At 34.6% G+C, this 25,477-nt stretch overlaps 4 protein-coding genes and 1 pseudogene across 14 annotated transcripts; 1 reads left to right on the top strand and 4 right to left on the bottom strand.

Moving 5' to 3' along the window:
• Positions 1–765: 765 nt before the first annotated feature.
• Positions 766–8,971, bottom strand: LOC123201535 (phosphoglycerate kinase-like). Of its 9 annotated transcripts, none has more exons than XR_006498840.1 (15): positions 8,832–8,971; positions 8,476–8,661; positions 8,357–8,403; positions 7,538–7,808; positions 6,988–7,331; positions 6,129–6,414; positions 5,481–5,548; positions 4,984–5,229; positions 4,034–4,109; positions 2,957–3,033; positions 2,821–2,870; positions 2,525–2,609; positions 1,834–1,932; positions 1,276–1,655; positions 766–1,134 (listed from the first exon to the last, which is right to left on the bottom strand). XR_006498840.1 is itself a non-coding variant. In XM_044617090.1 (14 exons), exons 2-14 carry the CDS (start codon positions 8,654–8,656, stop codon positions 1,422–1,424), a joined length of 2,064 nt encoding a protein of 687 aa, XP_044473025.1. In that variant the 5' UTR covers positions 8,657–8,681; positions 8,832–8,911; the 3' UTR covers positions 1,259–1,421. The 9 variants fall into 9 exon arrangements, 3 of the variants coding, with proteins under 3 accessions (XP_044473025.1, XP_044473027.1, XP_044473026.1); XR_006498837.1 differs by having other exon boundaries at positions 8,476–8,681; positions 8,832–8,911; XR_006498838.1 differs by having other exon boundaries at positions 8,761–8,885.
• A 16-nt stretch (positions 8,972–8,987) lies between these two features.
• On the top strand, positions 8,988–11,387 carry LOC123201539 (membrane magnesium transporter-like). Its single transcript, XM_044617096.1, has 4 exons — positions 8,988–9,208; positions 9,296–9,348; positions 9,451–9,551; positions 10,880–11,387. Exons 1-4 carry the CDS (start codon positions 9,136–9,138, stop codon positions 10,971–10,973), a joined length of 321 nt encoding a protein of 106 aa, XP_044473031.1. The 5' UTR covers positions 8,988–9,135; the 3' UTR covers positions 10,974–11,387.
• Positions 11,388–12,349: 962 nt separating this feature from the next.
• LOC123201537 (transcription initiation factor TFIID subunit 8-like) lies at positions 12,350–14,246 on the bottom strand. Its single transcript, XM_044617095.1, has one exon. It carries the CDS (start codon positions 13,713–13,715, stop codon positions 12,600–12,602), a length of 1,116 nt encoding a protein of 371 aa, XP_044473030.1. The 5' UTR covers positions 13,716–14,246; the 3' UTR covers positions 12,350–12,599.
• A 2,442-nt stretch (positions 14,247–16,688) lies between these two features.
• Positions 16,689–21,628, bottom strand: LOC123201580 (heavy metal-associated isoprenylated plant protein 5-like). 3 transcript variants are annotated; one of them, XR_006498856.1, is made up of 7 exons: positions 21,288–21,623; positions 20,547–20,679; positions 19,833–20,068; positions 19,227–19,302; positions 18,476–19,051; positions 17,385–17,475; positions 17,002–17,233 (listed from the first exon to the last, which is right to left on the bottom strand). XR_006498856.1 is itself a non-coding variant. In XM_044617158.1 (6 exons), exons 1-6 carry the CDS (start codon positions 21,384–21,386, stop codon positions 16,911–16,913), a joined length of 1,443 nt encoding a protein of 480 aa, XP_044473093.1. In that variant the 5' UTR covers positions 21,387–21,628; the 3' UTR covers positions 16,689–16,910. The 3 variants fall into 3 exon arrangements, 2 of the variants coding, with proteins under 2 accessions (XP_044473093.1, XP_044473094.1); XM_044617158.1 differs by lacking the exon at positions 17,385–17,475 and having other exon boundaries at positions 16,689–17,233; positions 21,288–21,628; XM_044617159.1 differs by lacking the exons at positions 17,385–17,475; positions 20,547–20,679 and having other exon boundaries at positions 16,689–17,233; positions 21,288–21,388.
• Positions 21,629–22,398: 770 nt separating this feature from the next.
• Positions 22,399–25,218, bottom strand: LOC123202207 (annotated as a pseudogene).
• Between the last annotated feature and the right edge of the window lie 259 nt (positions 25,219–25,477).

Below are 25,477 nucleotides of genomic sequence, written 5' to 3'. Positions count from 1 at the left end.
TTATGGACTCTTGCAACAACAGTAAAAAAAACACAAAACTATTATATATATACACTATTTTGAATAATTAAAAATTCAATTGATATATTATTTAAATATTTGATAATTTTAAATTAAAAATAAAATTAATATTAACAATCAAACAATCACAGAGAGTAGACTTCCAGACCTAAAGGTTGGTTAAGGGTTGTAATTCTAACAAAAGTTACAGAAACCAATACAATTATTTATCTTTTTTTATTTTATACGTGGATATCTAAATTATTATTCAGAGGTAAGGAAGACCGATGACATCTGAATCAACTATCTTAAATTAATCAAAGTGTTATTTAAGATGCAGAATAATTTTGTGTTAGTGTTGTGTTGTGTACTATTGTACATCAAATGGTATTTCTTTTTCTGTCCGAAAGGGACTCCGATCTTTTCATCTATGTTCATTGCCATTGATCTCTCTTCTCCTCATCTTTCATTTATTTCTTTTGATTATATTCATTTTAAAAGCATATTTCCTCGGTTTGACCATTTTCACCCCTCTATTCCATTCTGTTTTTCATTTTAAACTTTTCGAGGACAAAGTCTATCCTCCACACATCATAGTGTTCCCAAAAAGTCCTTTTACAACCAACAGAGAGAAAAGGTGTACGACTATTCCACAATAATTTCTCCTCTGACCTTGAAAATGTTTGACAAACCAGGAGACCCGGACCTCCCTCTCGCATAAACATGAGATGGGGCCACTCGTTTTTGAAAACTTTAAGTTCCAGGTCAAGTAAAAAACTTTATATTAGTCAAAATAACTCAAAACCTAACTCAATGTTTTAGACAATTAACTTTTGCTAGCACAATATTCAAATGGGCAGGCATTCATCTTCATAAATTACTGGTCATTTTTAAAATTTATTTGAGAACAGCTTGGCAACTTTGGCAAGATAATTTTAACAAGGTGATGCTTGTTTTACCCTCTTTTGAACCTGTGTCCAGCCTTATCTTGACTTGACCCTCTTATGCTTTGTTCATCCAAGAAAGTCTTACACTTTGGTCCAAGTATATCATCTTACACTAATTGTCTGTCTAATTGCTTCCAATGCTTGGTGACTGGTGTGACAAGTCTTTCTCAGACGTAAACTTTTAAGCCTGCTTGATTTCCAATGCCCACAAAAATTCCTAGTCAGTTGGATAAGTTCAACCCAAGATAATATGATAGTATTTTGTAAATTGCAGCATCTCATGGTAGATGAGTAACACAAGAAAACATAGATAGGGAGAAAATCTTGCCTCCAAGAAAGGCTGCATCTTTCAGATTTTGTCCCAATGACATTATGTTGCTTAGTAAATAATCTTCAAGAAGTACAGATTAGCTCATCTGGTCTTGTTGGTGTATGATATTAATTAGCTTTCACTAAACAGCCAAAATGCTAACTTCATTGTACACTGGATGATTTAGAAAGCATTAATCTGTACATTGGGGCTCCGCGGTCTATAACATGTTGCTCCCAATCTGATAGAACTCCAAATGGGTTCTCCTCAAGCCATGCTACTTGATTATATTTTGTCTTGCTGTGGTCTTGCACTAGAGCAAGTTTACCTTTGCCATATTTTAAAAATTGTTCTTTCATCCTGATGGCAACTTCTTCTATGTCAGATTGCAAAAACACCTGGAGAATGGAAATCTAACAGTAAATTACCTGAGCAAACCTGAGATCCGGGCTTGTCACAATTGCATATTCCAACACAAAATCAATGGGGTATCAGAAAACTTTTGCAGAAATTTGATGATCTAAACCACAGTTACAATTAGATCATTTGTAAGAACAGCCCATAATGTCAGTGTACCTTCCCCTCATATTCAAGGACATCTGCCACTGCTTCAACCAATGACCTTTGAAGCATTCTCCATCTATGTTCTGGTCTATTGAAATCAGGGTTTGGACACTGCATGCCTCCAAAAAGCAAACACTTAAATTACAAATAATAAACTCCTAAAAATTGATGCAAAATGGCAATTACATTAATATCTGCCGACCTACTTTCAGGCTTCAGCCTTACTTAAATGAGAAATTAAAAGGTGTTACAGCAAGCAACTTACTTAAAAGGACTTCTTTTCAGTTTTCAATAACTTTGAGAACTGTAAAAACTGTAAAAACTTGGCTTTTTACTTATAGTGGTGATGAAGGTCATCATAGAAGCAGTGTGGCCATGGTGTAGGATACTGTGGTGGAAGTCAGCAAGCAACAAAATGCGTAATCATTAAGTGATGCTGCAGCATTTACAAGTGATAGTAACGTTCACTGGAAAATGGTGATATTGTAGACTAAGAAGCAAAGCAGTGATGGCAGGGTTTGGATAATTATGGTGGTGAATGGCGATAATGATGCTCTGTAAAGCCTATTACATTTTGTGACACATATAATCAACACAATTTAATTAATTCAGAAAGATTTAGGTAGTTTTCATAATAGGCACATCAATAAGAATTAGGAATACATAGGAGAAGCAGATAATAAAGAATGAAAATATTTTTGACCTGTATTGAAACAAGAATTAACTTTCCAGGGTAACTAGAAACTATTGAACGAAATGTTGATGTGGCATTTGTTGCAATGAAGTACCTAACACAGACAACAACAAAGATAAGATGGTGAAATATAAATATCAAGTTCATCCACAAACCAGCCATGAAACATCTAATTAGAAAGAGAAGAGGCACTAACAAGCTCTGTTTACAATGAACATAAAATAAAAAGTCTAATTAGTCTAGCAAACTACACATTTCCCTGGATGCATAACTTCAGTAAAAGTGCTAAAAGCAACAGACCATACCCATTATTTTTGCCTGATAGATGGACAGAATCTAGACAACGTCTTACAAGCTGAAAACTCTCAGTGTTATGAAAAGATGAAGTCAAACTTAATGAAGCGGCTAAGATAATAGAAAACCCAAAAGTGAGCATAATACCTTTGCATTAATCTCTAGGCCGAGAAAATTTAAATCCTTCCTCTTTCTAGCCATTCCAAGAAGAAACAGTCCATTCCCTGCCAGTTAAAATCCAAATTGTACGGAATCTGTAATTACACACTCTGTCTTGATAAATGGAACTTATGTTTCCATCCTAGAATAAGATTTACCAACAAGAAAGTATGCAAAAAGGATAAAAGCATTCCACTAAGATGGCTATGCCATTCCTATATGTTTGAAAATAGCAAAGTTATGTTATTTGATTTCTATGTTGCTAGTGTTTATGAAAAACATTATATATGTGATGTAAGAGGAATAACAAAGTTTAATAATTACGTCATTTAGTTCACTTTATCTATTGTTTCACTAGGATTTAAATATTTCATTGTTTTAGTAGAAGTAGGACTTATTTTTTAAGTCTTCTTTCATTGTTCTAGTAAAAATGGAGGATCATATGAAATTGCTTGGTATGAAGTATGATGTGCCTTGAGACATCTATTTCTTCCTATGAAGTATGCTGATACATTGTTCATTCAATACAAGTATTGTCATCAAGGATATAGGTTTGTTCAAAAATACAGAAAGGAGTTTCAATGAATATTAGATCACGATGATTTCTTAAAATTTGAATAAGTGATTGCAAGATTCTTGGGTAGATTACATATCAAGAAATGAGATTGATTTGTCATACAACCTCACTCTAGAAGATCAAATATTGTGTTATCATGATTGTTGGAAGCATCTGCCTGATTGACCCTTTTCTCCAACACTCGTGACTTGCAGCTTTAAGGCTATAAATACAAGCTTCTTCCGTTAATGTTTTTATGCTTGATTAAAGAAGAAAACCTGGGCCTACTGGTTATGTCTCTTCTCTCTAAATTATTCTAGTTTTCTCCTCTTTCTTGTTGTCTGGCTAATATATCCTCTCTTATTCAATCTACCTCTCTCTAATCTTTTGTTTTTTTATATGTCTCTACTACACCTATATCAATATGCTTCTTTTTTAAACATTCATACAAAATCTAGAACTTTCAAAGCAAATATTAGTTGAAAAAAGGGAAATAACAGAAGTAGTACCACTTCCAATATCAACCACCAATGGTTGGGTAGGATCACAGTAGGCAGCATTCCAATCAACCTCAAATGGATATCCCTGCAGTTTGCATTAAGCCGAAACAATTAGAATGATATCTATATGATACAAAGCTGAACCTTTTATCACTTATGGCTGCATTGATAAGTCAAATCCCTGTGATCCTTCAAGCAAACACAGAAAAATAAAATTGATTCATCAGCCCTGGTAAGATCCAAAGATTTGTTTAGGTACTATGAGTGTGATTTATCTAACCTTGCAGGTAACCATAAGCATTATTGGATGTGAGGAAAAGAAGCAAGGCAATGCAACTTACACAATCATATAAGGAGAGATGTAAAGGAAAACTCGTCATAAAAGTATAAATTTGATATATCAGCCTGGAATACAAACAAATACTTATTTCTCAGGCTACACATTGAGTTTATGTGGTATCTGCCAATGTCCACATGTATGCAGTAATATGAAAAGTCACTTTATTACTTTGAAGTGTTTAATCATTATAATCCAATGGAAATTCATTTGACTGATTGTCCTATATAGCATTTTAAACCTTTTAAAAGAATTTCTCCTGAAATTCTCCTCCAGTCCTTATAAATGTGGCAAACAAAATTATTTCATTGGTAAAGATGCAATGAATACTTGAATGTGTAATTATCTATATAGATGTCAGCATGGCTAATTATTCTAAGCCCATGACAAAAATATTCACCATTTAGTTCAACATAAAACATACATCAAATGGCAAGGACCATCTACATATATTGACTTATCCTCTAAAAAATCCTAAGGGAAAACCTACTGATTATTAAATATCATAAGGGAGTATGACATGAATTGAATTAAGGCCACTCTACAGCCATGTTTTAAATGCTATCCCAAGAATCTTGCTGAACTAGCTAAACTAAACAGAGATGAGGGTTAGAAAACATACCCTGTCTAAGGTCAAGACTCCATGAAGCTTTCTTCCTTTCAGAAATTCCCATACAACTGATGCACTCTCAACCACGTTAAAACCTGAACTTGATTCTTTTGTGATTGGATTACATGCTATATTCCCAACAATAGTTATATCACAGTCATTTTGACCTAGTTTAGAAAGCATTGTAGCCAATTTAGATGCTCCACTTGTGTGTTGACCAGAAAACTTGTACTTCACCGGACCGATCCACAAAATTTTCTGTCATGAACAGAGAAAATAAATCAGATAGGCTTAGGTTTGAACATGGAAGTAATAATACCGATGAACAAAAGCTGAGAACAAGAAGCCATCAAGACTAATCATAGACCACCTCAGAGGCAAAATATTAGCTAAATTAGAGCCCATTTTCTAAGGATAAGTAACAAAATGCATTATATATTACCCCTACAGAAATATTGTCTTATGTGAGACTACAGGAAACTAGCCTTTTTTCTCAAACTGTAATTTACCTTGCATTTCATAATCAAAGATTTCATCTCTTCCACTGCCTGTGGCCCAAGATCAACAGGTACCCAACCTAAAAAGAAAAAAAATAAAGATAAATAATTGCATAAACAGAAATTATCATTACTTATGTAATGTTAATTTTTCAGGTACATCTTAAGTAACCTTCTTTTTGCTTGTTAGCTTGTCATTATTATTATTATTTTTTGGTATCTTCTAGAGTTCAATTACAATTCTTTTGTTTCCTAGCAAAAAAATAAAATAAAATAAAGGTACAACTTATGATAGAAGAAACAAGGAGACATATATTTGTGAAGTCATAATGGATAATCTACATGGCTCCAAATAGCTTGTCTCTTAGTATTATTTTCTGTATAGACATTCTATTTAAAATATTCATAATGAGAATCTCTAGGACTGGCAAACTACAAGTTTGAGAAGATCTGAATATTTATCTGAGTGAGATCATTTTCTACCCATTTCTCTTGCTAACAATTTCACAGGCTGTTGGCAAATTAAGAAAATTATAAAATTTTATCTGCCTAGGTGATAGCTAAGCAGACACAGAATGCTCAAACAAGTAATTGCATGGATAGTTCATTTATTCATTTCAAGAAGAGTCATACACCAAGGTCAATTAAATTGATACTTACCATCCACAATACTCTGAGCAGGAAATATTTCCAGTTGCTTTGGAAGATGATCATTCATGCACCAAAAGTCTTTTGGATACAGAATACTTATGTTTTTCTCATGTGCAAACTGAATTAGATCTAAAGCTGCTTTATATGCCTCTTTTTCCACTAAATCCGAAGTAACAGGAAGCCCTAAAGCATGCATTATCTGAAATGCCATCATTCCAACAAAGACCAACCCATCACAACAAGAAGCTAAACAACGCAAAGCAGTTGCTTTATTATGGAGATTTCCCCCTCCAATCTGCATTGCATAAATAAAAGAACATTGTTGACAAGTGAAGAGCAGAGGTTATAGGCCTAAAATGGTCCCCCTGTGTTCACCAGAAACAGGCAAAAATTTAGGGGCCATTCAGTACTGTTTTAATAAAGTAAATAAGGAAAATGGATATGAGAAATTAAATTTTGTCTTTTAAAATTGTGAAAATGCATTTGATATTATTTTATAGGAACAACACTCTGAAGATGAAAATAATAAAATGTGTATGGTAAAATCTTTTAAATTACAAAATATGTTTTAGTTAGATGAATACTAAGATAACTTACAAGCGCTTTCTGGTCTTGTGAAATGCAGCTTGAAAATAGAGAAAATGATGTAAAAGTATTTTACCTGCTTCTGTCTCTCTTTTGATAGATGTTGAAACTAGAATTTCAAATTTTCAAGAAACAAAAGCAGAACCAAAAAAATGGTTGCCAGGAATGTTTTGTTATTATCTAAGCTCATATAAATGAAAATAATTCTCTGGAAACATAAACAAACAACCACTTAATAAACTAAAGTAGACAAAGTTAATTTGAAATGGAAGTAAAAACATACAATTGCATAATATGGTTTCTTGTCAAGTTTTGCAACCTTCTTCAGCTGACATAAGCTTTCTTCAAAGTGAAAACCAGCCAAGCTGGCATAGCAAAACTGAGCAACACCAACAGTTGAAGCAAGAATTTTATGAGACTGAGAAAACGAGTCATTGACCAAAATATCAACTCCTGATGATAATAATTTAGAAAATTTTGGACAGTTGGCAACTTCCTCTTTGAAGTTCATTAGATTCTCAAGAATAATAATATCTGCCTTCTTAAAGATGTCCATGTCCACTGGTTTCTTACAAGAAATGCTCTGTACACTAAGAACTTTGTATTGGAGAGCTACGGATAGGATATCTGTAATAATTAAGAGTATGAAACATTAGAGGAACCTCAAGCATTGACAATCATAATAATTTCTTTCTAATTAATAACATTGATAACATTAATAAGATTTTTCTACATTCAGATATATAACGATCCTAATTGTTAAACTTTTTTTTAGCTAGAGCAAACACTCAGGAAATAAATTGGAGGCATACATGACTTTAGGAAAACCATACCTGCAACAGATTCCACAGATAGAATTTCTGAATTATTTTTTCTGTTCCAATTACTCAAAAGAATTACTCTGGCCCCAACTTCATGTAAATACCTAATGGTGAAAAGTGCACTTGAAACTGATTGAGAACTTAGATCGAGTTCTTCTCCAAGCAAGACACTAGAATCAAACCTCACAAGAACAACTTTTGAAACAAGTTCCTCCCTAGGAAATCTTCTAAGAGTTTGTACATGTGGAAAGGTGTTCGATTTTACTCCATCCAAAACATATTCCTATTAGAAATTCCAATTAATTGTCAGCACTGAAATCAAATTCAAATTAAAGCAACAGTAAAATTGTATTCACTAAGTTAGGATGATCCAATTACATTAGTCCATAATGGCTAACAATTTCCATACAACATCAAAAGAAAGTGCTTCAGAGTTGCATGTTTATTTCAGATATTATTGTACTGTTAGAAGTGCTTTACAACAGTAAAAAGTGCCTTTATTTCTATTTTATGGTGTTTCATTGAACTAGGTAGAAGATCTCCTTAAAAAATACTTGATAGTTGCTTTTGCTTATTGTGTAGATAGCAATAACGAGAGAAAATGAAAGGATAGAGTTCAGGAAGGAGCAGCAAGAAAGGAGAGAGATCATAGAAGAATATAAATGATAGAAAAATAAAAGAATAACAGACTATTTGATAAAAGATTTCACTAATGCTAAAAGCACTTCCTAACAGTGGCATTGAAGTATAGCCCGAATTAGGAACAGAACAGTCCACTCAAATTCAACACATCATATCTCTAATAATTCTTCAAAGATATATAAAAAATACCTCGAATTCAGGTGTCCTTTTAACATGATCTTCTACATTCAAAACACCTGCGAAGAGTCTGGAGCGACATAAGGATAAAATCAAACAAACTATATCGAACAAAAAAATTCAGCAAAGACCTGGAGAAATGGATTGCGCGCAATGTTGACAGCGAGACAAGGTGTCATATCTCCGATGGAAACAGGATTTTGCCTTCTGAAGCAACTTCGATTTAGCAGTAGTGCTGCTAAAGCTGTTGTAGCAGAAACTCAGTTTGTTTAATGAATGAACTCCGTTGTGTGGATTCAGTGGTTGAGCCATCTTGTCTGCAAATTTGACACTGTACCTATAAGACAATCAATATACAGGACGGAGAAAACAAAAGATAGTTTCAATATCAAATGCAAAAATGTATGGAGAATTACTTCAAGGAAATTGAACTATGATAATTGATTAACTGACACAAAAATGAGAATTTCAAAATTAAGGAGAGAACCCTGTTTTATCTCTACTGCGCCGGTTGTGTTGTGGCCAAGCAAGTTCTCTTAAACCCACGTACAGCTCACAAAACGCGGAGTTTTGATCAATGCACTAAAAAGAGCTTATATATAAAAAGAGTTTTTATATATATGTATATATATTAACTGTACGACAGCGTTCGAACGAAGTAAACAAACAAGGGCAGACTGATTTGCTTTGCTCCAGGGCACGAGTCACGACACGATCTGTGGCTTTGGTGTATAAACCGAGGCATTAAACCAACCAATCTTTGCTAATTCGTAGACGGGAGAATTGAAACAATGGGTGTAGGCTTCCTTGTTGGTGTACTTGGAGTTGTGATTCTCGCACATGCAGCTTATGCAACCGTTCAATGTAATCCCTAAATTTAGACCAAAGATACATATTTCTTTTTCTGATTCTACTTCTGATTGGATTAATTCTCCTTTTATCTGGTTTCAGATAGGGGTTTGCTGAAAATTATGGAAGAAGAGTTCTCAGGACCTCCTTTCAATGTCAGTTTTATTGAATTTATTTAGGGGGATTTATACTCTGTTGAGCGTTTCTGGTGTTAATGCGTATTATTGATTGTTTATTTATTTATTTTGGGAATATAGGTGGTGATTGAGTTGCTTTTAGGGTTATTGCTATGTATGTGGGCAGCGCTGACGGTGCCAGGGAAGTTTCTATCAATTCATCCCGATTCTGATGATAATAGGTGTGTTGGTTTAGATTGTTTCAGTTAATTGTGTGTTTTTATTGAACTTGGAGAGACAAAGATATCTTGTGAAATTTTAGGCCTCTGGAATTGAATTACTCTTTGCATTCTGTCTTTAGAAACATATGCTAGAAGATTGAGATTGAAAATTTCTATTGCTATTTGATTTGTGCGTGTTTGAGTTGTGAGCTTGGCTGCTATTTTTCTGTTTCGAGACCGAAGTACATTCTTTTATGGAGTTTGTCCAATGCTTTTATCTCTTTCCATTACACATTCTGGAACATGATATCACTCCTTAAGAAACTCATTCTTTAGAGAGACATTCGGTTTATTATAATAGTAGGAATTAGTGTTTGAAGCAGATCAGAATGCAACCCTTTTAGTAGAGCTTGTTCATTGTATTAACTCATGCAACTTACACTTGGTAGAATACTATCTCTGTCGAAATCATTTCACTTTTGGATTACTTTCATAAGGTTCCCTACAGTATTGATACTATGGAGAGACTGTTCTAAGCACTGCCATAGCACATCAAGATGTACAGTAGTGATGTTGTGATTGGGAATAGGAATATCTAATTTTGTCATACTTGGATGGATGTTCTTAATTTATAATGTTGAAACATATTAAAAACTATTACTTATGGAGCTGAAGCTAGCTAGCTTATTGGCGTTACCTTGTATGGAAAGATTGATGGTCCATTAATATGTACCTTTTATTAGTTCATGTTGTAGGATGCATATTGCTCTACTGGATGTGGATATTTGTACCTTGTATTGACAGTTTAAGTCTGTATTCAAATATAGGAACAAATCACTGGCATTTGCAAAAGACTGAGATCTCCTAGAAGTAATATACATAGTTCTAGGGGTAGTTTATCTTTTCTATGTGTGTAATACATTGACATTATCAAATAGATCAGTCTTTATCTCTTCATTTAGACTGCAGCCCTAATTGTTATGAACTTCTGCCCAACTCCCATTTGAGGTACCTTATTTTGGATGCCCTAAATTAGGAAAATCAAAAGCTTGATCTTGATATGTTGCTAGAGGAGACCTTAACCCATGTTCTCTCATACATAGAGTCTCTTTTTTTAGTACTCAAACTATCCCTTGGGGTAGTCTAATATATTAGTCACTATAGTGTAACCCTTCAATTCTTATATTGTGGGAATTATTGTTCTAAATCATCCCTTTTATTTTCAGTTTCTCTCTTGATTTTACTTGGTGGTCAGAATTGTGAAATGACAGTTCTTGTGATTTTTTGGTAGTTTTATATAAGCATTATTTCAATCACTGACTTGAGGACCTGTGTGTCCTTAAATGCAGAATGGTTTCTCTACCAGGCAACTTGGAATACATGATCTTCAACCATCGTGGGAAAGCTTTTCCTTCAGATTTGAATTTGAAGCTGAAACATTGAGGCTGTTTCATTTGGATTAAAGAAATTTTCCAGAGGCTTATATTATAAGTTCCCTAGTTTTCAGGTACTTGTAGTTGAAAAGATGAAGTGAGGATAAACAATTGAAAATATCCGATTTCTTGACTTGTTCTAGTTGATTGGATGATGTAGGATATCTGCACTTTGAATTGTTTAGCTGTTTACCCGTTCATGGCAAATTAAAAGTTCTCTGTTTATTACTAGAAATTTAATTATTTCCCTTACCGACATAGAAAGATATTTTAGTCTGCACCAAGCCCAGTGAGCTTGAGTCTTGAGGTCTGTTAAACATGAATGGTCAAGTTGCTCAAAATGCTGTGAATCGCATTTGTATTTTGGATTTTATTCTCTCTAAGTGGTATATAACTTTCGTAATGAAGGATCATAGTTATCTTCTGGTCGGTCTACAAATTACATATAGCATTTGGATCAGTGTTTATTCTTAAAACATTCAGTTTTGCTAGCCTCGAGCAGAGATTGAGACCTTTAAAATTTGCATTTTGTACTAGGAGAATTATCCATGTTCTTCTGCCCAAAATCTTTAAGATCTTGTATGAGCTTTGAATTTGCTGACAAGACAGAAGAAATAGCCTCTTGAAGGGCTATAGCAACTAGCAAAGCAACCCAGGTGGATGGTTAAAAATATAGTCAGCACGGCTCATCCTCAAACTCATGGATAAGAAATAACTTGGAGAAATCAACATCTAAATGCACTGCACTGCTTTGCTTGCAGTAAAGTATTACATCGCATGTGTTCTGTAGCATGTAGTGTAGTCATTGTAATCAAAGTACGTGCACCAAAATTGTATGTGACTAATATCAAACAATTTCCCCTTAACTGTTATAAATACTAGTATATACATACATAAACAGCCAACAGCAGCAACATGCTTCAAATGATGCAAGTGGAGAATCAACAACCACGCAGTCCTGAAACAAACTTGTTAAATTCAGGAAACCAAAATCCCTCCTCTTAAACTGATAGTGGGCATGCCGGATGTGCATAATCACACCCACTACCAGTATCACAGATGGCTTCAATCTAACTTTGAGACAAATCTTGCCCACCTTATCAGGGCTTCAAGATCTAAATTATGGTAAGGTTTTACTTCTTTCATTCTTCGCTTAATTTTTTCAGAGAAAAATTTTCTTGTAGCATGAAAGTGCCTTATTATTTCTTTGTTTTGGAACCTTAAAATCAAGTGCAGAAGTTGCCGATTGTAAACTAATGGTTAATTGATAAGCATGCTCAAGAGGCATTGGTTGGTATTATCCGTCAATCACACATATCAAAAAGAGAGAATAATTGTGAGTACCAGAAGGCACAGAATTCAATTATAGAAGGTAAAAACACCAGATTGTGAAAAGAGCAAAACTTTTAATTTTCAAAGAATCAGTCTACACTACAGCCAGAGAAACGTAAAATCAAACACATACCTATCACAATTGTTAGAGTGGGATGCCAACGGATTCCCAACAGGGTTCCCTTAATATCAATGCCAGAACAACAGTATGCCTATAGTGTAACAGCAACTAATAGCCCATCACTTCTGGCACCAATTTCTAAAGTAAGAATACATCTAACGAGCATTAAAGTCATGAACTATTTTACAACTGAGTGAGTTCTTGTGGGTTTTCTATAGATTGTCTAAGAATATACTCAGCTCTTCTCTTCTTGTCATCCTTCTCATCATCCCGCCATAATGATGCACTTCTTCCACCACCCTTCTTCTGAAGACTGGTATCCAGAAATTCACCCAGAAACTTCTTTCCGCTTCTAAATTTAAAATTAACAGCAGGCCTCTTGTCAGGAAGATTCTTCCGATCACCATCTCCATCATCACAGAGACTGCTACCTTTCACTGCTTCAATAGCAGGACCAAATGCATCCATCACAGAAACAGTATTTCCCCCGGACAATTCATTTCTAAGCTTTGCAGGCAAAACCACAGGAGGAACATCTTTCTCTTCAGATTGCAAAGGCTTAGCAAGATATGGGTTGCTTCCAGCTTCTTGTGAATCATTCACCTCATAATTAGGCTTCCATGAGGATGAACTTCCTGCTTCAACATTGGACACCAACCTCTGCTGCAAACTCAACAAAGCCATCTCTGCCTTCCTCCTCTGTCTGGCTTGCTCAATCTTATCAGCACGAGGATCAGATTTCCTCTCATTCCACATTGGCGTATAAACATAAGTATGGCGATCAGGAAAAGCCGGCAACCAAGATGGAATATGTTTACCAGGGGGTGTTTCATTCACTTCTTCAAAACTCGGTATCAATCTTCTATTCCTAATAATAGGAAACTGTGGGATTGGCTGTGCAAAAGGGACTTCCTCATTAGATTCCGAAAACTGAATAATTTCCCTTACCATGCCTGACCCTACGAGACATTTACGTATCTCTGATGCACCTAAAAACCCATTTACAGCTCCTAACTCTTCTAATCCACAAATTGTATCAAATAAATTGCATTGCGTTCTACCGGCTAAGTTAGCATGAAAACTGGAGGATTTACCTAAGTCACGGATGAATCTGATTACAAAATCTGCGAAGGCATCCAAAGCCGAATCTTTGAAGCCTTCAAATCCAACGCTTTCACATATTTGTGCCACCGCGATTTTTGCAACTGCTCGACCGAAATGATCAGCTCCAGCTCGTGTTGATGACGTGGCGCTTGTTGGTTCACTCTTTGTATTGCTCTCTCCACCTCCATGGCTCATGTTCAAAACCTCATAATCAAAATTAGGGTTTCATCTCAACTCTCTCGTCATTCATCCCATTAACAACCCACTGGTCGTTGCAATACCCTTAATAAAATTCATTAAAAGCCTATTAAAACACTCGTTCTGGATCTCCCTTTCCAACGTCTTCTCAGCAAAAAGCCCTAGAAAAGAATCGAACCAGATTCCGCCAAACCCTAGAATGCTCAAAATTTTGAAAATTTCACACCTATAACGGTCAAAAAATAACGAAAGAACGAGAGCTGAAAACAAAAAAGTAACCCACGAGAGGCTAAACTACAATTGAAGAACTCAGAAAGTAAGCTTCAAATTGAAACGGAATCAGAACACAAAACTAACAACTGACTTGATCTTTAATTTGAAAGAAAGAAAAACCTAAAAGCAATGAAGAAGGAGTTTCTGAGCAAAGGGTTTAAGGGGACATGGAGGGAATTTTGAGAAATTGAAAAAAGCCAGACGGAAGTGGATGGTGGTAGAAGTGAAAAAATAGGAGTTGAGTGAGGTCGACGAAGCGTAAGCTCTGAGGTTTATTTATAAATTCGTTTACCCAATCACAGCTCACAATTTGCCAAGGCCACGCGCTAGAGTATGGTATAATTGAGTACTCGCTTCAGCTGGAGGAATTACTATGGGCCAGAGACAGAGTATAGTGGGCTAGATTTGGGATGTTTGTATTTAATACGAGAAGATGATTCATTGATTGAAATGACGAAACTATCCTTTTAAAAGTTTAGATCATTTTCTCCATCACATGCAACACGCAGAAAACTCGAATCAGCTTTTTGTAGGTTCAGTGCACTAACAACCACTGGAACAAACACTAGGACTCACTTACTCTATGCATTAGGAAACATGCATCAAAATAGATAACAAAAAACATGCACTAATTTTCAGTCTCAGGCCGCTCAGTGCAAGTAAGATTTTTTCGTTATAAAATAAAAACATACACTAATTTTCAGTACTGCCTGCTCGTGCATGCTCATGATCAGTTACACCGAAAGTGTCTTGACCTGGTGTACTTATCTTTAAAAAGCTCTTGTCACTCCTTTTTCAAATGAATTATTGATAGAATTATTTAAGTTATCTGATGTGAGATTTATCTTGGGTCATGGCTGAAGCAGGGAGACGATGTATCTGTTGAAGCTGCTGTAATGACAATAAATAATTGCTGTAATGTAGACAGAAATGAGCTATAACACTATCAGTTTTCTCTTTTTTTTTTTTTTTTGGGATATTTAAGCTGTATTCGACTTCAAGCTAAATTTCCCATGATGTTCAATGCATCATATTATTGTTCATAGTCATAAATTGTGTCAGTGAAAGATTACATCTTTGGCATGCAGACTGCACTGCTATATCAAAATTTTAGACCATGTATCGGGTTCTCCTAATAAGATAACGGATTAATTGCTTCAAATCTCATTAGCTTTTGAAAGATGTGCTCTTTTACACAGCCATATTTGGTTCCTTAGTGAACTTGGTTGTAATGAGCATAAGGGAAAATGCCCACTTTGAGCTACTTTGAGGCAATCCAAATTCATCCCCCTTTTACCTTCCTCTGCTTTCAAGACCTTCTCTCTTTGCCTTGGTTGTAATGTATAATTATTTTTTAAAAGTTTTAGAAGAGTTTTGTTGTATTAAGACAAAACCTGAGGGAGACTCTTCTAAGAAATCTCATAAATCACTAGAGAAAGAGAAGTGTTTGTAAAAATACTAACAAAAAGAAAAAAAAATGCAAGAAGGTTAGATGCAAATTTTGTCTTGTTTGCATGGATGTCTCCGATAATGATTGTGAAAAATGAAGAAAACTGCAGAGCCATCAATGAGTTCCCATCTCACTTTTTGCTTTAATTTCTTCGGTAAAAATAATTAAACAATTGCACTGCATGCCTGCCTTCAGAATGAAAAAAAATGTAGACATTGAGTTAATTAATTAATCATCTCTTACTTGCAATTCTATGTCTCTTTAAGTTTATTATATCCTGTAGTTCTTTAGGTTGGCAAGGCAATGCAAGAACACCCTTTTGGTGGAATCCAAATTCTTCTTGAGCTTGCTCCAGTAGCTTAATGAATTCCGGGTTGTTCAAGTAACCCAACTGTAAAATGAACCTCTTTGGTTTCTCACCCTTCACTGCAACAACTGCAAAATGCCCTTTCTTCACTCCTCCACCTGATCCCTTTTTCACCTTTTCTTCCACTTCATTTATCGAGACATGTCCCAGCTCTCCATGTTGAGGAAAAAAAGGCTTCGTTGCAACTTGGTTACCAGCACCTTCAGCTTCATCAAACCTTTAATAGAATCTGTGAAGCTTTATAAAACTCTCTTGCTCTCTTCTGTGATTTTTTTTTTTTTTTAAATTATTTTGAGAGAAGCTACAATGAAATTTATACTAGTTAATGAAATAGTTGAAGCTTCCTAGAAATAGTATGGGGCCGATTCATATGGATGCAGCCATGAATTATTTAATGCAATGTTTGATAGTTCACCTCTCCTGTTTTTCTGCAAATAGCGGGGCCTTCCAAAAGACGGTTTACAGTTTCATTTTTTTGTCACTTTTACTACTAAGATTTTCATTTTTATACCTAGACAAAAGAATTTTGATTTTTTGATTTTAATATTAAATAAGGATACATAATGCCTGGTGGATAGAGGACCAGTTTATATATATAATTTGAAAATGGCAAAAATCCATTTCATTTTTGTGCAGTATTCAGCAAGGCAGGGTATGGTTTTCATTATCCCAAGTACCAAAATTAGTACTTCGTTTGAAATATTTGTTTTATGTGTTCAAAGTTCAAACTGTTAGTGCAGTGGGCAGCAATATGTTACAGATCTGGAACAAGGCCACAAGATTTCTCGGCTCACAACACTTCTACAACAACTTCACTCAACTTCCGCAAGCAATACGTGCAGGATAATCACAATGGAATAATATTTGTTGAGCAAATATGATATTGATATTTTTTTGGAAATGTAAATCGGATATTTTTTGTATTCAATATTTTGGAATGATAAACAATAGCTTTGACAATAAAGCAGTGAAATAACAAATAACATGAGAACTAAATCACTATTTGTGAATACTAATCAAATAGCCAAAACAATAGCTTGAATGACTTGACGTTCCGCACCTAAAACCTCCAGCTTTCGAGAGGCTGGAACTCTCCCATATACTATTTTTCCTTCAAAATGCTCTCCCCCCCTTTCTTTCCCCCTTCCAGGTCTATATCAATTTCCCTTCTTTCATTAATGCTTGGCCAATCCTGAGTTGCCACCTCATCGGTCATGTACGTACAAATGATCCTCTGTCTCTGTTGCTCTGCAGTAGTGTCTCTTTTATGTGCGCACTGGACTATTTCTGTTTTCATAGCCTGTTGTCTGCTCTCTGTTTCTATACCTTTAGTCTGCTGGCTGCCAACTATTCTCTCTAATTTGCCGCCAAGTGTCTCCATGTGATTTCCTCTTCCTGATTCTCTTCCTTGCATAAACTTTGGACCTAACACAATATTATTTGAATTCTGAATTATTGATGAGAATAAGATAGCATTCAACACCAGCAGATCAATGTAACTTAATTTGTATGGCAACATAGGTAGGTGCCTGATGTGTTGTATATTATCCAATTAAAAGGTTTAAGCAGGGAATACCTTTGGGGGAGTGCCATATCAATTACTGGCAAAGGGTTCCTTGGTTGCCCAAAATAATGGAAGTTTCGTTACTATAAATATTTAATATGACCTGTGGATGGTAACACAGTGATTGAAAGAAAAATTACAAACAGAATTTTCATGAAAATAGAAAACCTTAACCCTTTGTAAATCACTTTTTCATCAACATTTGTACCAATTTTCCTTTAAAAAACACAGCATTCATCAAGTAAAATTCCTTAACCCATATCTCAAACAGAAAATACAACACCAAACCATAAACATTTAAAAATCACAAAAAACTCTAAAATATAATTAATTAACATTTTATACGAAACATTAATTATAATTTAGAATAAGTTTTAATTTGAAAATAGTTGTTTTCAGTTGAAATTTCTCTGCCTTCATCAAACTCTAGGGTTGAATATGATTCAACTTCCAAGAAAAACTCTTTCTTTTAAATTGACATAAATATGTTCAACTCTATTCTAATGGTTATATTCATATAACCCCTGGAGTGATAACCAAAATCATATACATCCTCTCAAATAAGGTTTGTTTAATTAAATACCCAAATTTTCAACCTATACAGTATTACAAGTTAACATGTGCTAGTTTCACTAATTTGATCTCTAAAAAAATTAATAATTATCCCTAGTTGCCTTGACAATCTAGTGGAGTTTGTAATCATAAAGGAACATAAATTAACAAATCTATTTTATTTATAACAACTAATGAAAAGAGAAATAATACAATCAAGTCATATATTATGAAAATCAAATGTTACAATTATACATGTAAACCTGAAAAAATCAAATTACAAGATTTCTACATCTAAAAAGAATATGATAAAATATATACACAAATATGTGCGTGTGTGTGTGGACTGCATACAGTTACTATGACTCAAAAGGAAATCTTTAAAATAATTCCTCCTCTGTTTTCTTCTTCCATCATTCACATGATACAACATGAATGAGGATTCTCATCACTAAAAAGTTGAAGAGGATCATTTAAGTATTTCACAGGGGGGTAAAGGGGCCACTCAGGCAAATAACCATAGGCATGATCATCATGCGGATAGTGCATACCTGGATTGCACTTGATTGTTGAACTACCATACTCCTCCCTGTTGCCAACTCCTGTTTCACTACCAGTACTATCAACTGCTTTATTTTTAAGTTCACCCTCCTCTTTGTTGCCACCTCCATCTCCATTTCTTTCACCACCCATAGTATTGAACATTTTGGATTTCATCTCTTCATCATTGTTTCTGTCTTTATTATTTCTTAAACCATCATTTTTATCTTTGTCTGGCTCTTTGACAGCAGCACTGGCTTTGTTTTTCTCATCAACACCAGCAATGCCTTCAATTTTCTCATTGGCTTTTCCAGTATCTTGGTTTTTCTCACTAAAAGCAGTGCCTTTGTCTTTCTTGTTGGTGGCACCAGCATCTTTGTCTTTCTTGTAAATGTTGCCAGCAAGCTTTTCTTTCTTTTTGGCAGTGCCATTGCCTTTCTTGACATGAACCATGACCTCAGGAGGAATCACTATCTCAACATCCTTCTTGAGCTCCTTTTTCATGTAAGATCTCAGGTCTGTCAAGTCTGTTGTGCCCTTTACTTTCAGTAAATGCTTGTCTACATCCATAGACACAATGTCTAATCCTGTATATCAAAATTATTCTTAGCTAATCTTATAACTAATATGCCACTTGATACAATAAGTTATTCAGACAATGCTATGCAACAGTAGAATAAGGTTGTCTGTGGTGTATCTCATCAGCCTTTTAAATTTCATACCGGAAAAAGTAACAAAATTTCTTGCAGTCTCATATCTCACCTTTGATCTTCAAGTTCTTGCGAAGTTTCTGATTGCAAGAATTGCAGCACAGTTTGATCTTCAAAACTGTTAACCTCTGAAGCACAAATAATGAAAAAATAATTAGTCCAAAAATCCTATGTAATTGAACAATCTTGAAGTTTACAAACTTAACTAAGCCATGTTACACTTGACACATCATGATCATAGGTTCAGTTGACCTGACTCGGCAAATTCCTCACATAACTAACATGCAGCACATGGTTTGGGTAGGGGAAGGAGGTGCACACAGAGATCAAATCCAATTTGGTTTTCATATTTATGGTAGTTGTAGGAGCCAAAAATCCCCCAAGAAAAGTAAACAACTAGTACTATGCTGAGTTACTCTGGCTAGCATTAGCAATAAAGGCAATGATAGAATAATTCATTTTGCTGATTCAGCAACAGTTGTCTTTCTTTGCATAGCTTAAGAGCTAAAATATACTCTACCTACTCTGTAGAATTAAATAAGATAATTAACTGAACTCGATTGAATATGGAAGAATAACAGCAACAAACAAGAACAGGGCATACATCAAATAATGCCTAACTTTACACATAAGATCAGCAAGACTGAAGGTTTAGTACCTCTTCAGTTTTTTTGTTGGCTACATCATTCTTATGTACTGTTTTTATTTGCTTCAGCAATTTTGCTTCATTACCCTTATTCTCATCTCTATCACCTTCCATCTCAGCTGAAGGGAAGATGAGTTGTACTTTCTTCTTTGTTTCACACTCAACCATCTCTTTCACTTTGTAGGGGTTTACCTTTCCCATCACCTCTAGCCTGACTGAGTTATGGTCACCCTTTACACTGTCTACTCCTGCACCAATCATCCCGTTATGAAATTACTAATGCACTTCTCAAAAGAACTTTAAGTGCACATTTAACTTCTCAAGACAGGCAAAAGGCAGAAAAAACCTAATAATCAAAGGGAGAATTCAAAAAGAAACAAGATATCCAAGAGTTTCTGTTGCACCATATACTAGTAAATCCATGATTCATGCAGCATTGATACATGGGCATATCATCCTCTACTGTTAAAAACAACAAGCTATGGCAGAATTATTAAATTCTCATCTCTAAACAGTATCATTGTCTGTAAATCTCTACATACTAAGTATCAGTACACTAATGCTACAAGTCTAAAACATCTTCTGCAAATCTTTGACTCAACTACAATTAGAAATTGCGATACAGCAAAAGCAGAGAATGTGTGCTATGGAACTTGAAACAGTCCAGTTTAGAAAGCATATCATTTTTATACAAAAAGTAGAACCCTTTTGGTAAGCGTTGCCCACCATCAATTTGTTTAACAAAATGCTCCAATTCATTGACATAGCTATAGCTGTTAATAATCAATATGAAATTGATTATTTGGTTGGCCCTCTTGTTGCCATTCGCCTTCTGGCCATCATTTTTTTGGGCATTATTCTGCAATTATAGAAGAAACATAAATTATTTCTTTATTTTTTTCCCGAAAACTAAACATTTATAAGAACATAACCCTGGTACTGCAAGAATTCTACAAAGAACAACAGAGATCACTCAATTGGCAAGTAGACACAATTTGAGCAATTGTACTGTACAAGATCCTTTGTTTTTTGTACTATTGAATACCCACATCTATCAATTGCAAAGTTGAAGACGATGCAGATAAAATATCATGAAAGTAGAAAAAGGCAACCCAATTGGGTAATGTATTGGCAAGAAAAAGGCAAAATTTAAGTCCAATTCCGTAAATAGAAAATTTTGAGTATCTGAATCATTGGCTAACATAAATGATTAAACAGAAATACGAATTCCAACAAAACTAGAAAGTTCTATATGTGGAAATCTGATGTTACTCAAACAAACAGAAAACAAAGAGAGAGAGAAGACTGTAAGCTTAAGTGTCCAGTAAGTGCAACTGAAAAAAAAACCTATAATTCCTAAACTCCTCTGATACTTTTATCCGGGGGCATTGTTTGGATGATGAAACAACAACCAAGAAGAAGCAGATGAAAAAAATTAAAGAAGAAATGGATATGAACGATAGTTACCTGAGATGGGTTGCTGTTACTGTTGTTGTTGACTGAGTTCAACGGTGAGACAGCCTCTTCTTGCGGTTCTTGAGCGATTCGTTTGCAACGTAGCACCATGATTACAGCAAACAATAAGAAAACATGAAAGAATCGTACTTTCTGATGAGGGTTTAGAAGAAGCTGTGAATTGTAGTGTTGAAACCGAACAAGCAAATTGAGTAGACCTTAAACAGAGACTAGTAAAGGTCTCAGAAATTTCTCCGAAACATGTATAGAGAGCAACTCCGCGTAAATTAAATAAAACCATTTTCTTCGACAGTCCAGGCTATCTTTCAATGGAGGCATATGATTTTTTTTTTTATAATTATAATAATAATAATAATTTCTTTTAAAATCAATAATAAAATCTTTTTCTACGTTACTCCCAGTCCCTGCTTATCTCCAATTGCAATGCTCTTCATCTCTGCAAGCAGGAGCTATTTTAGAATTGAAAATAAACAAAATTCAGTTTTGATCATTATTTATTATAGCTAATTTTGGGATTGTTTTCTGAAGATTAGGCTAGCACTGAAATGATCTCCAGGCTTCTTTTGATTTTCTTTTTCAAATAAGGTGCCAAATTTTTCACATTCATGTTGCCCTCCACCACAACTAGTTTAATCTTCGGGGCTGGCTTAATCTATCAATGCCCTCTCATCTAAACTCCTGTGAGTTTGAAAAGCAAAGGAAAAAACTTGAATCATTTTAATTAATATCTTCTTAAATCTTGTTTGATTATGATGATGATGAAATAAACACTATTATACTAAATTTTTCTCTCCAATTAAATCTGGCAAACAGACAAATAAGGTTAGATCAAGTAAAATCCAGATTAAAATAGGTATAAATTAAAAACAGATCAACTTATTCGGATAAAGAATATATAAACTCATGGATATAGGTAAACCCGCGGATTACCCGTCAAGTGATTCTACTTAACTAAGTTTTGAATCTATTCCCCAAGTAATCGGAGTTTGTGTTGCATGGAGCATGTTACTCATCATACTGGCATCGATTTTGCAATCAAATGCATAACCATGCATACTTATTAACAACCCATTCTTTTTCGTCACTTCTGTAACAGCTTTTGAATACCACATTCAACTTTCACAACCTTGATGCTAATAATTTAGGATTGCCAATACTTTGTATCAAATTTTGAAATACATTTATTGATTTCGGTTAATCTGTGACAAAACTTATAGAACCACCAACAATAGAGGTTGAAAGACCAATAATGATAATGGAGTTGGAAATTATTATAGGTTACCTATAGGTATTCTCGATTCGCCGGTAAAAAATTCATATATACGACTACCGATCCAAAAACTCAATGCCCATGTCCCTTTTTGGTGGATACCCCGAGAGTACTGCAGGTGACCACCTTTTTGCCAAAACCATCTCCAATACATATTGCTACATTAGAATTTATTTTAAGGGTGGTAACCGTGATTCATGTACACCACTTGTTGATAATGATGCTCCATGGGGTAACTTAGGTGGTCTTATTGCAGGTTATATAAACCAAACTACTGCATCTTAGGGTTGTCACATCCACAGCCAGCAGCAGCAGCCACAACAAGAACTTCGTTTTTCTTCTTTTCTCCTCCTTTGTTGGTGTCATAACAATAAGCAGAAGGCGGCGGGTAAGGACAACCGAAATACTCCATCTTAGGGACGTCACCTCCACTGCCGCCAGCGACAGCCACAGCAGGAGCTTCCTTTTCCTTCTTTTCTCCTTTCTCGATGTCGGGTACCGAGGCGAGGGGGACGACTTCCTTTTCTTTCTTATCCTCTTCAATGCGTCCGACGGTTTTGGCATCTTTTTTGTCACCTCCATCGTCTCTTTTTGCGGAAACAATCTCAGTATTTCATCTGAGTCGCTTATCTTTTTGATATGACACAAGCTTCTTGACATCCATAGTTCCCTTCACCGTTACTAGATCTTTACCATCGTCTACCATCACAATATCAACCCCTGGCAGTCACACCACATAGGATCATCGTCAGTCTATTAATTTTTTACTTTGCCACCGACGCTCTTTATATTTAATCAAATATTAATTAATTCATTATGTAAGTGTTCTAACCATCGATCTTTTTAGTAGTCTTCTTGAGTAAAATGACAGAGCTCTGCGTGACCAAAAATATTAATAAAAGGCCAAAGGTTTATTTCCCACCCAAATTTAGGTGTCTTTTCCAAAGTTATATCTACAAAGTTTAAAAAATTGAAAGTTTTATTTATTAACTAATTAGAGTTAAAAAAATTTATTAAAAATAAGATAAAATCATTATTTCACTAATAATATTAAAAAATATATAATTTTTTATATTTTTCTTTTCTAAGTTCTAAAAACTAACATTTTACCCCTCTTAAAATTTTTTAATTTTGAAAAATCATATCCCTCTCCCAAAGCCTTAGAATTTTTTTCTTTCCCTCTAGCCACTTTCTCCAATGATTTGGAAATGACAACAACGAAATCTTTTCACTAATCTTTTCGTTGACAAACGAAGAGATCTGGATCTCTTCTTTAACAAAAAGATATGTTCTCTGGATCTCTTTGTCTCAAACGAAAAGATTCCAAATCTCTTCGCCTAAATCTTGTTGGATCTCTTCGTCTCAGACGAAAAAATTTGTTTCAAATTTATTTACATGTATTGATCAACAATTTAGGGTGGAGAGAAGAGATCGCCGACACTAGAGATAATAGCCGGAGAGGCGAAGAAAAAATTTAAAAAAAAAATGTGATTTTTCAAAGTTAAAAAACTTTAGATAGAGATGAAGTTATTGGTTTTAAAACTTAAAAAAGAAAATATAATGAATTTTATATTTTTTTAATATTATTAATAAAATAACGATTTTACTTCTATTTTTAACAAATAATTTTAATAATAATTATATTATGGATGAGATTTTTAATTTTTTAAATCTTATAAATATGATTTTGATACCGTACATAAACTTGAATGGGAATTAGGCCTTTGGCTTTAATAAAAGCTATTTAATTTGATTGGACGTACTAATGCTAAATTCGAAAATGAAATTTAACCATTCAAGCATCGGGCCGGTGAACTTGGGAATTAACGAAGAAGCCAAAGTCTCTTAAACAAATCAATCAATTCGAAAACCGAATCATCAAAAAATTTCCGTTCACTAGCGAAATGGCATGTTAAATTAACATATGATGACCTCGTTTGGTGGTTTCTTTTCCTCCGATTTTTTATCTCCGCCACCGGCACCCGCGTCTTCCTTCGGCTGAGGAGAAATGAGCTCGACTTTCTTCTTCGTTTTCTCTTCCAATCTCTCCATCTCAGCTGAAGGGAAGATGAGTTCTAATTAAAGGGGGAATTAAAAAAGAAACAAGATATCCACCATATACTAGTAATAGTAAATCCATGATTCATTCACCATTCATACATGGGTATATCATCCTCTACTGTTAAAAACAAGAAGCTCTGGCAGAATGATTAAACTTTCATCCCTATACAGTTTCATTGTTGTAAATCTCAACGTACTATAATTACGCTAATATTGCCATGTATAAAGACTGTATAACTATATTTTAATTTTCATTAGGGGAAAAGAGACTTGAACTTTGTATGGACGTATTTGAAATTCGTGGCGTGCAATCTGAACAATACAATGCAGCGCCATGTGTTCATGACGTGGAGCACGTCCCACGCCATGTCCGGTGGCTTCATTTCGAACTCTCCTCTCCATCCATGCATGCCCATGTATGTATGTATGTACTCATCCTACATAGACATAGTTTTTTATTATTTAATTAATAGGCAAGGGGAAACGGCATTGCCAGCTTCATAGAATCATAGTCGAAGCTGAGTCAGAAATTAGGACTCATTCATGACTCACCTTCCTCTTTGTTGCAATGGTCTTGTCAGTTTACGTATAATGATGGTGACAGATTAATTCCCCATTTTAATTTCATTATCTGTCTGAAGTTATTGGTGAACTAGGTTATTATGGAGAATGATTTCCTTTTTTGTTTGTTTAAATCTTCGGAGGTTAGCTACCAAACCTATTGTAAAATCAAAATTTTGGTCATCGATCGGTCCATTATTCTCAAATGCTTTGCCTTGTTCAAATGGAGAAAAGTATATAATTTGGTAACATAAATTACAAGCTAGAAATTTATATTATATGGTTGCTT

Source organism: Mangifera indica, chromosome 18 (genome assembly GCF_011075055.1).
Source record: "Mangifera indica cultivar Alphonso chromosome 18, CATAS_Mindica_2.1, whole genome shotgun sequence".
Lineage (NCBI taxonomy): Eukaryota > Viridiplantae > Streptophyta > Magnoliopsida > Sapindales > Anacardiaceae > Mangifera > Mangifera indica.
Note: the sequence above shows the minus strand (reverse complement) of the source record. Positions and strands in the feature narration are given on the sequence as shown.

What these genes read in the sequence shown, in the direction of transcription:
- LOC123201539 (XM_044617096.1), top strand. Translation starts at nt 9,136, where the DNA reads ATGGGTGTAGGCTTCCTTGTTGGTGTACTTGGAGTTGTGATTCTCGCA. An exon ending in AGCTTATGCAACCGTTCAAT is followed by an intron (nt 9,209 to 9,295) that starts GTAATCCCTAAA and finishes ATCTGGTTTCAG; the next exon opens with ATAGGGGTTTGCTGAAAATT. An exon ending in CCCGATTCTGATGATAATAG is followed by an intron (nt 9,552 to 10,879) that starts GTGTGTTGGTTT and finishes CCTTAAATGCAG; the next exon opens with AATGGTTTCTCTACCAGGCA.
- LOC123201537 (XM_044617095.1), bottom strand. Translation starts at nt 13,715, where the DNA reads ATGAGCCATGGAGGTGGAGAGAGCAATACAAAGAGTGAACCAACAAGC.
- LOC123201535 (XM_044617090.1), bottom strand. Translation starts at nt 8,656, where the DNA reads ATGGCTCAACCACTGAATCCACACAACGGAGTTCATTCATTAAACAAA. An exon ending in GGTGGTTGATATTGGAAGTG is followed by an intron (nt 3,034 to 4,033) that starts GTACTACTTCTG and finishes TTTAACTGGCAG; the next exon opens with GGAATGGACTGTTTCTTCTT. An exon ending in TAATTCTTGTTTCAATACAG is followed by an intron (nt 1,933 to 2,524) that starts GTCAAAAATATT and finishes GGAGGCATGCAG; the next exon opens with TGTCCAAACCCTGATTTCAA.
- LOC123201580 (XM_044617158.1), bottom strand. Translation starts at nt 21,386, where the DNA reads ATGGTGCTACGTTGCAAACGAATCGCTCAAGAACCGCAAGAAGAGGCT. An exon ending in GTAACAGCAACCCATCTCAG is followed by an intron (nt 20,680 to 21,287) that starts GTAACTATCGTT and finishes CTATAATTGCAG; the next exon opens with AATAATGCCCAAAAAAATGA. An exon ending in CCAACAAAAAAACTGAAGAG is followed by an intron (nt 19,303 to 19,832) that starts GTACTAAACCTT and finishes TTTGTGCTTCAG; the next exon opens with AGGTTAACAGTTTTGAAGAT.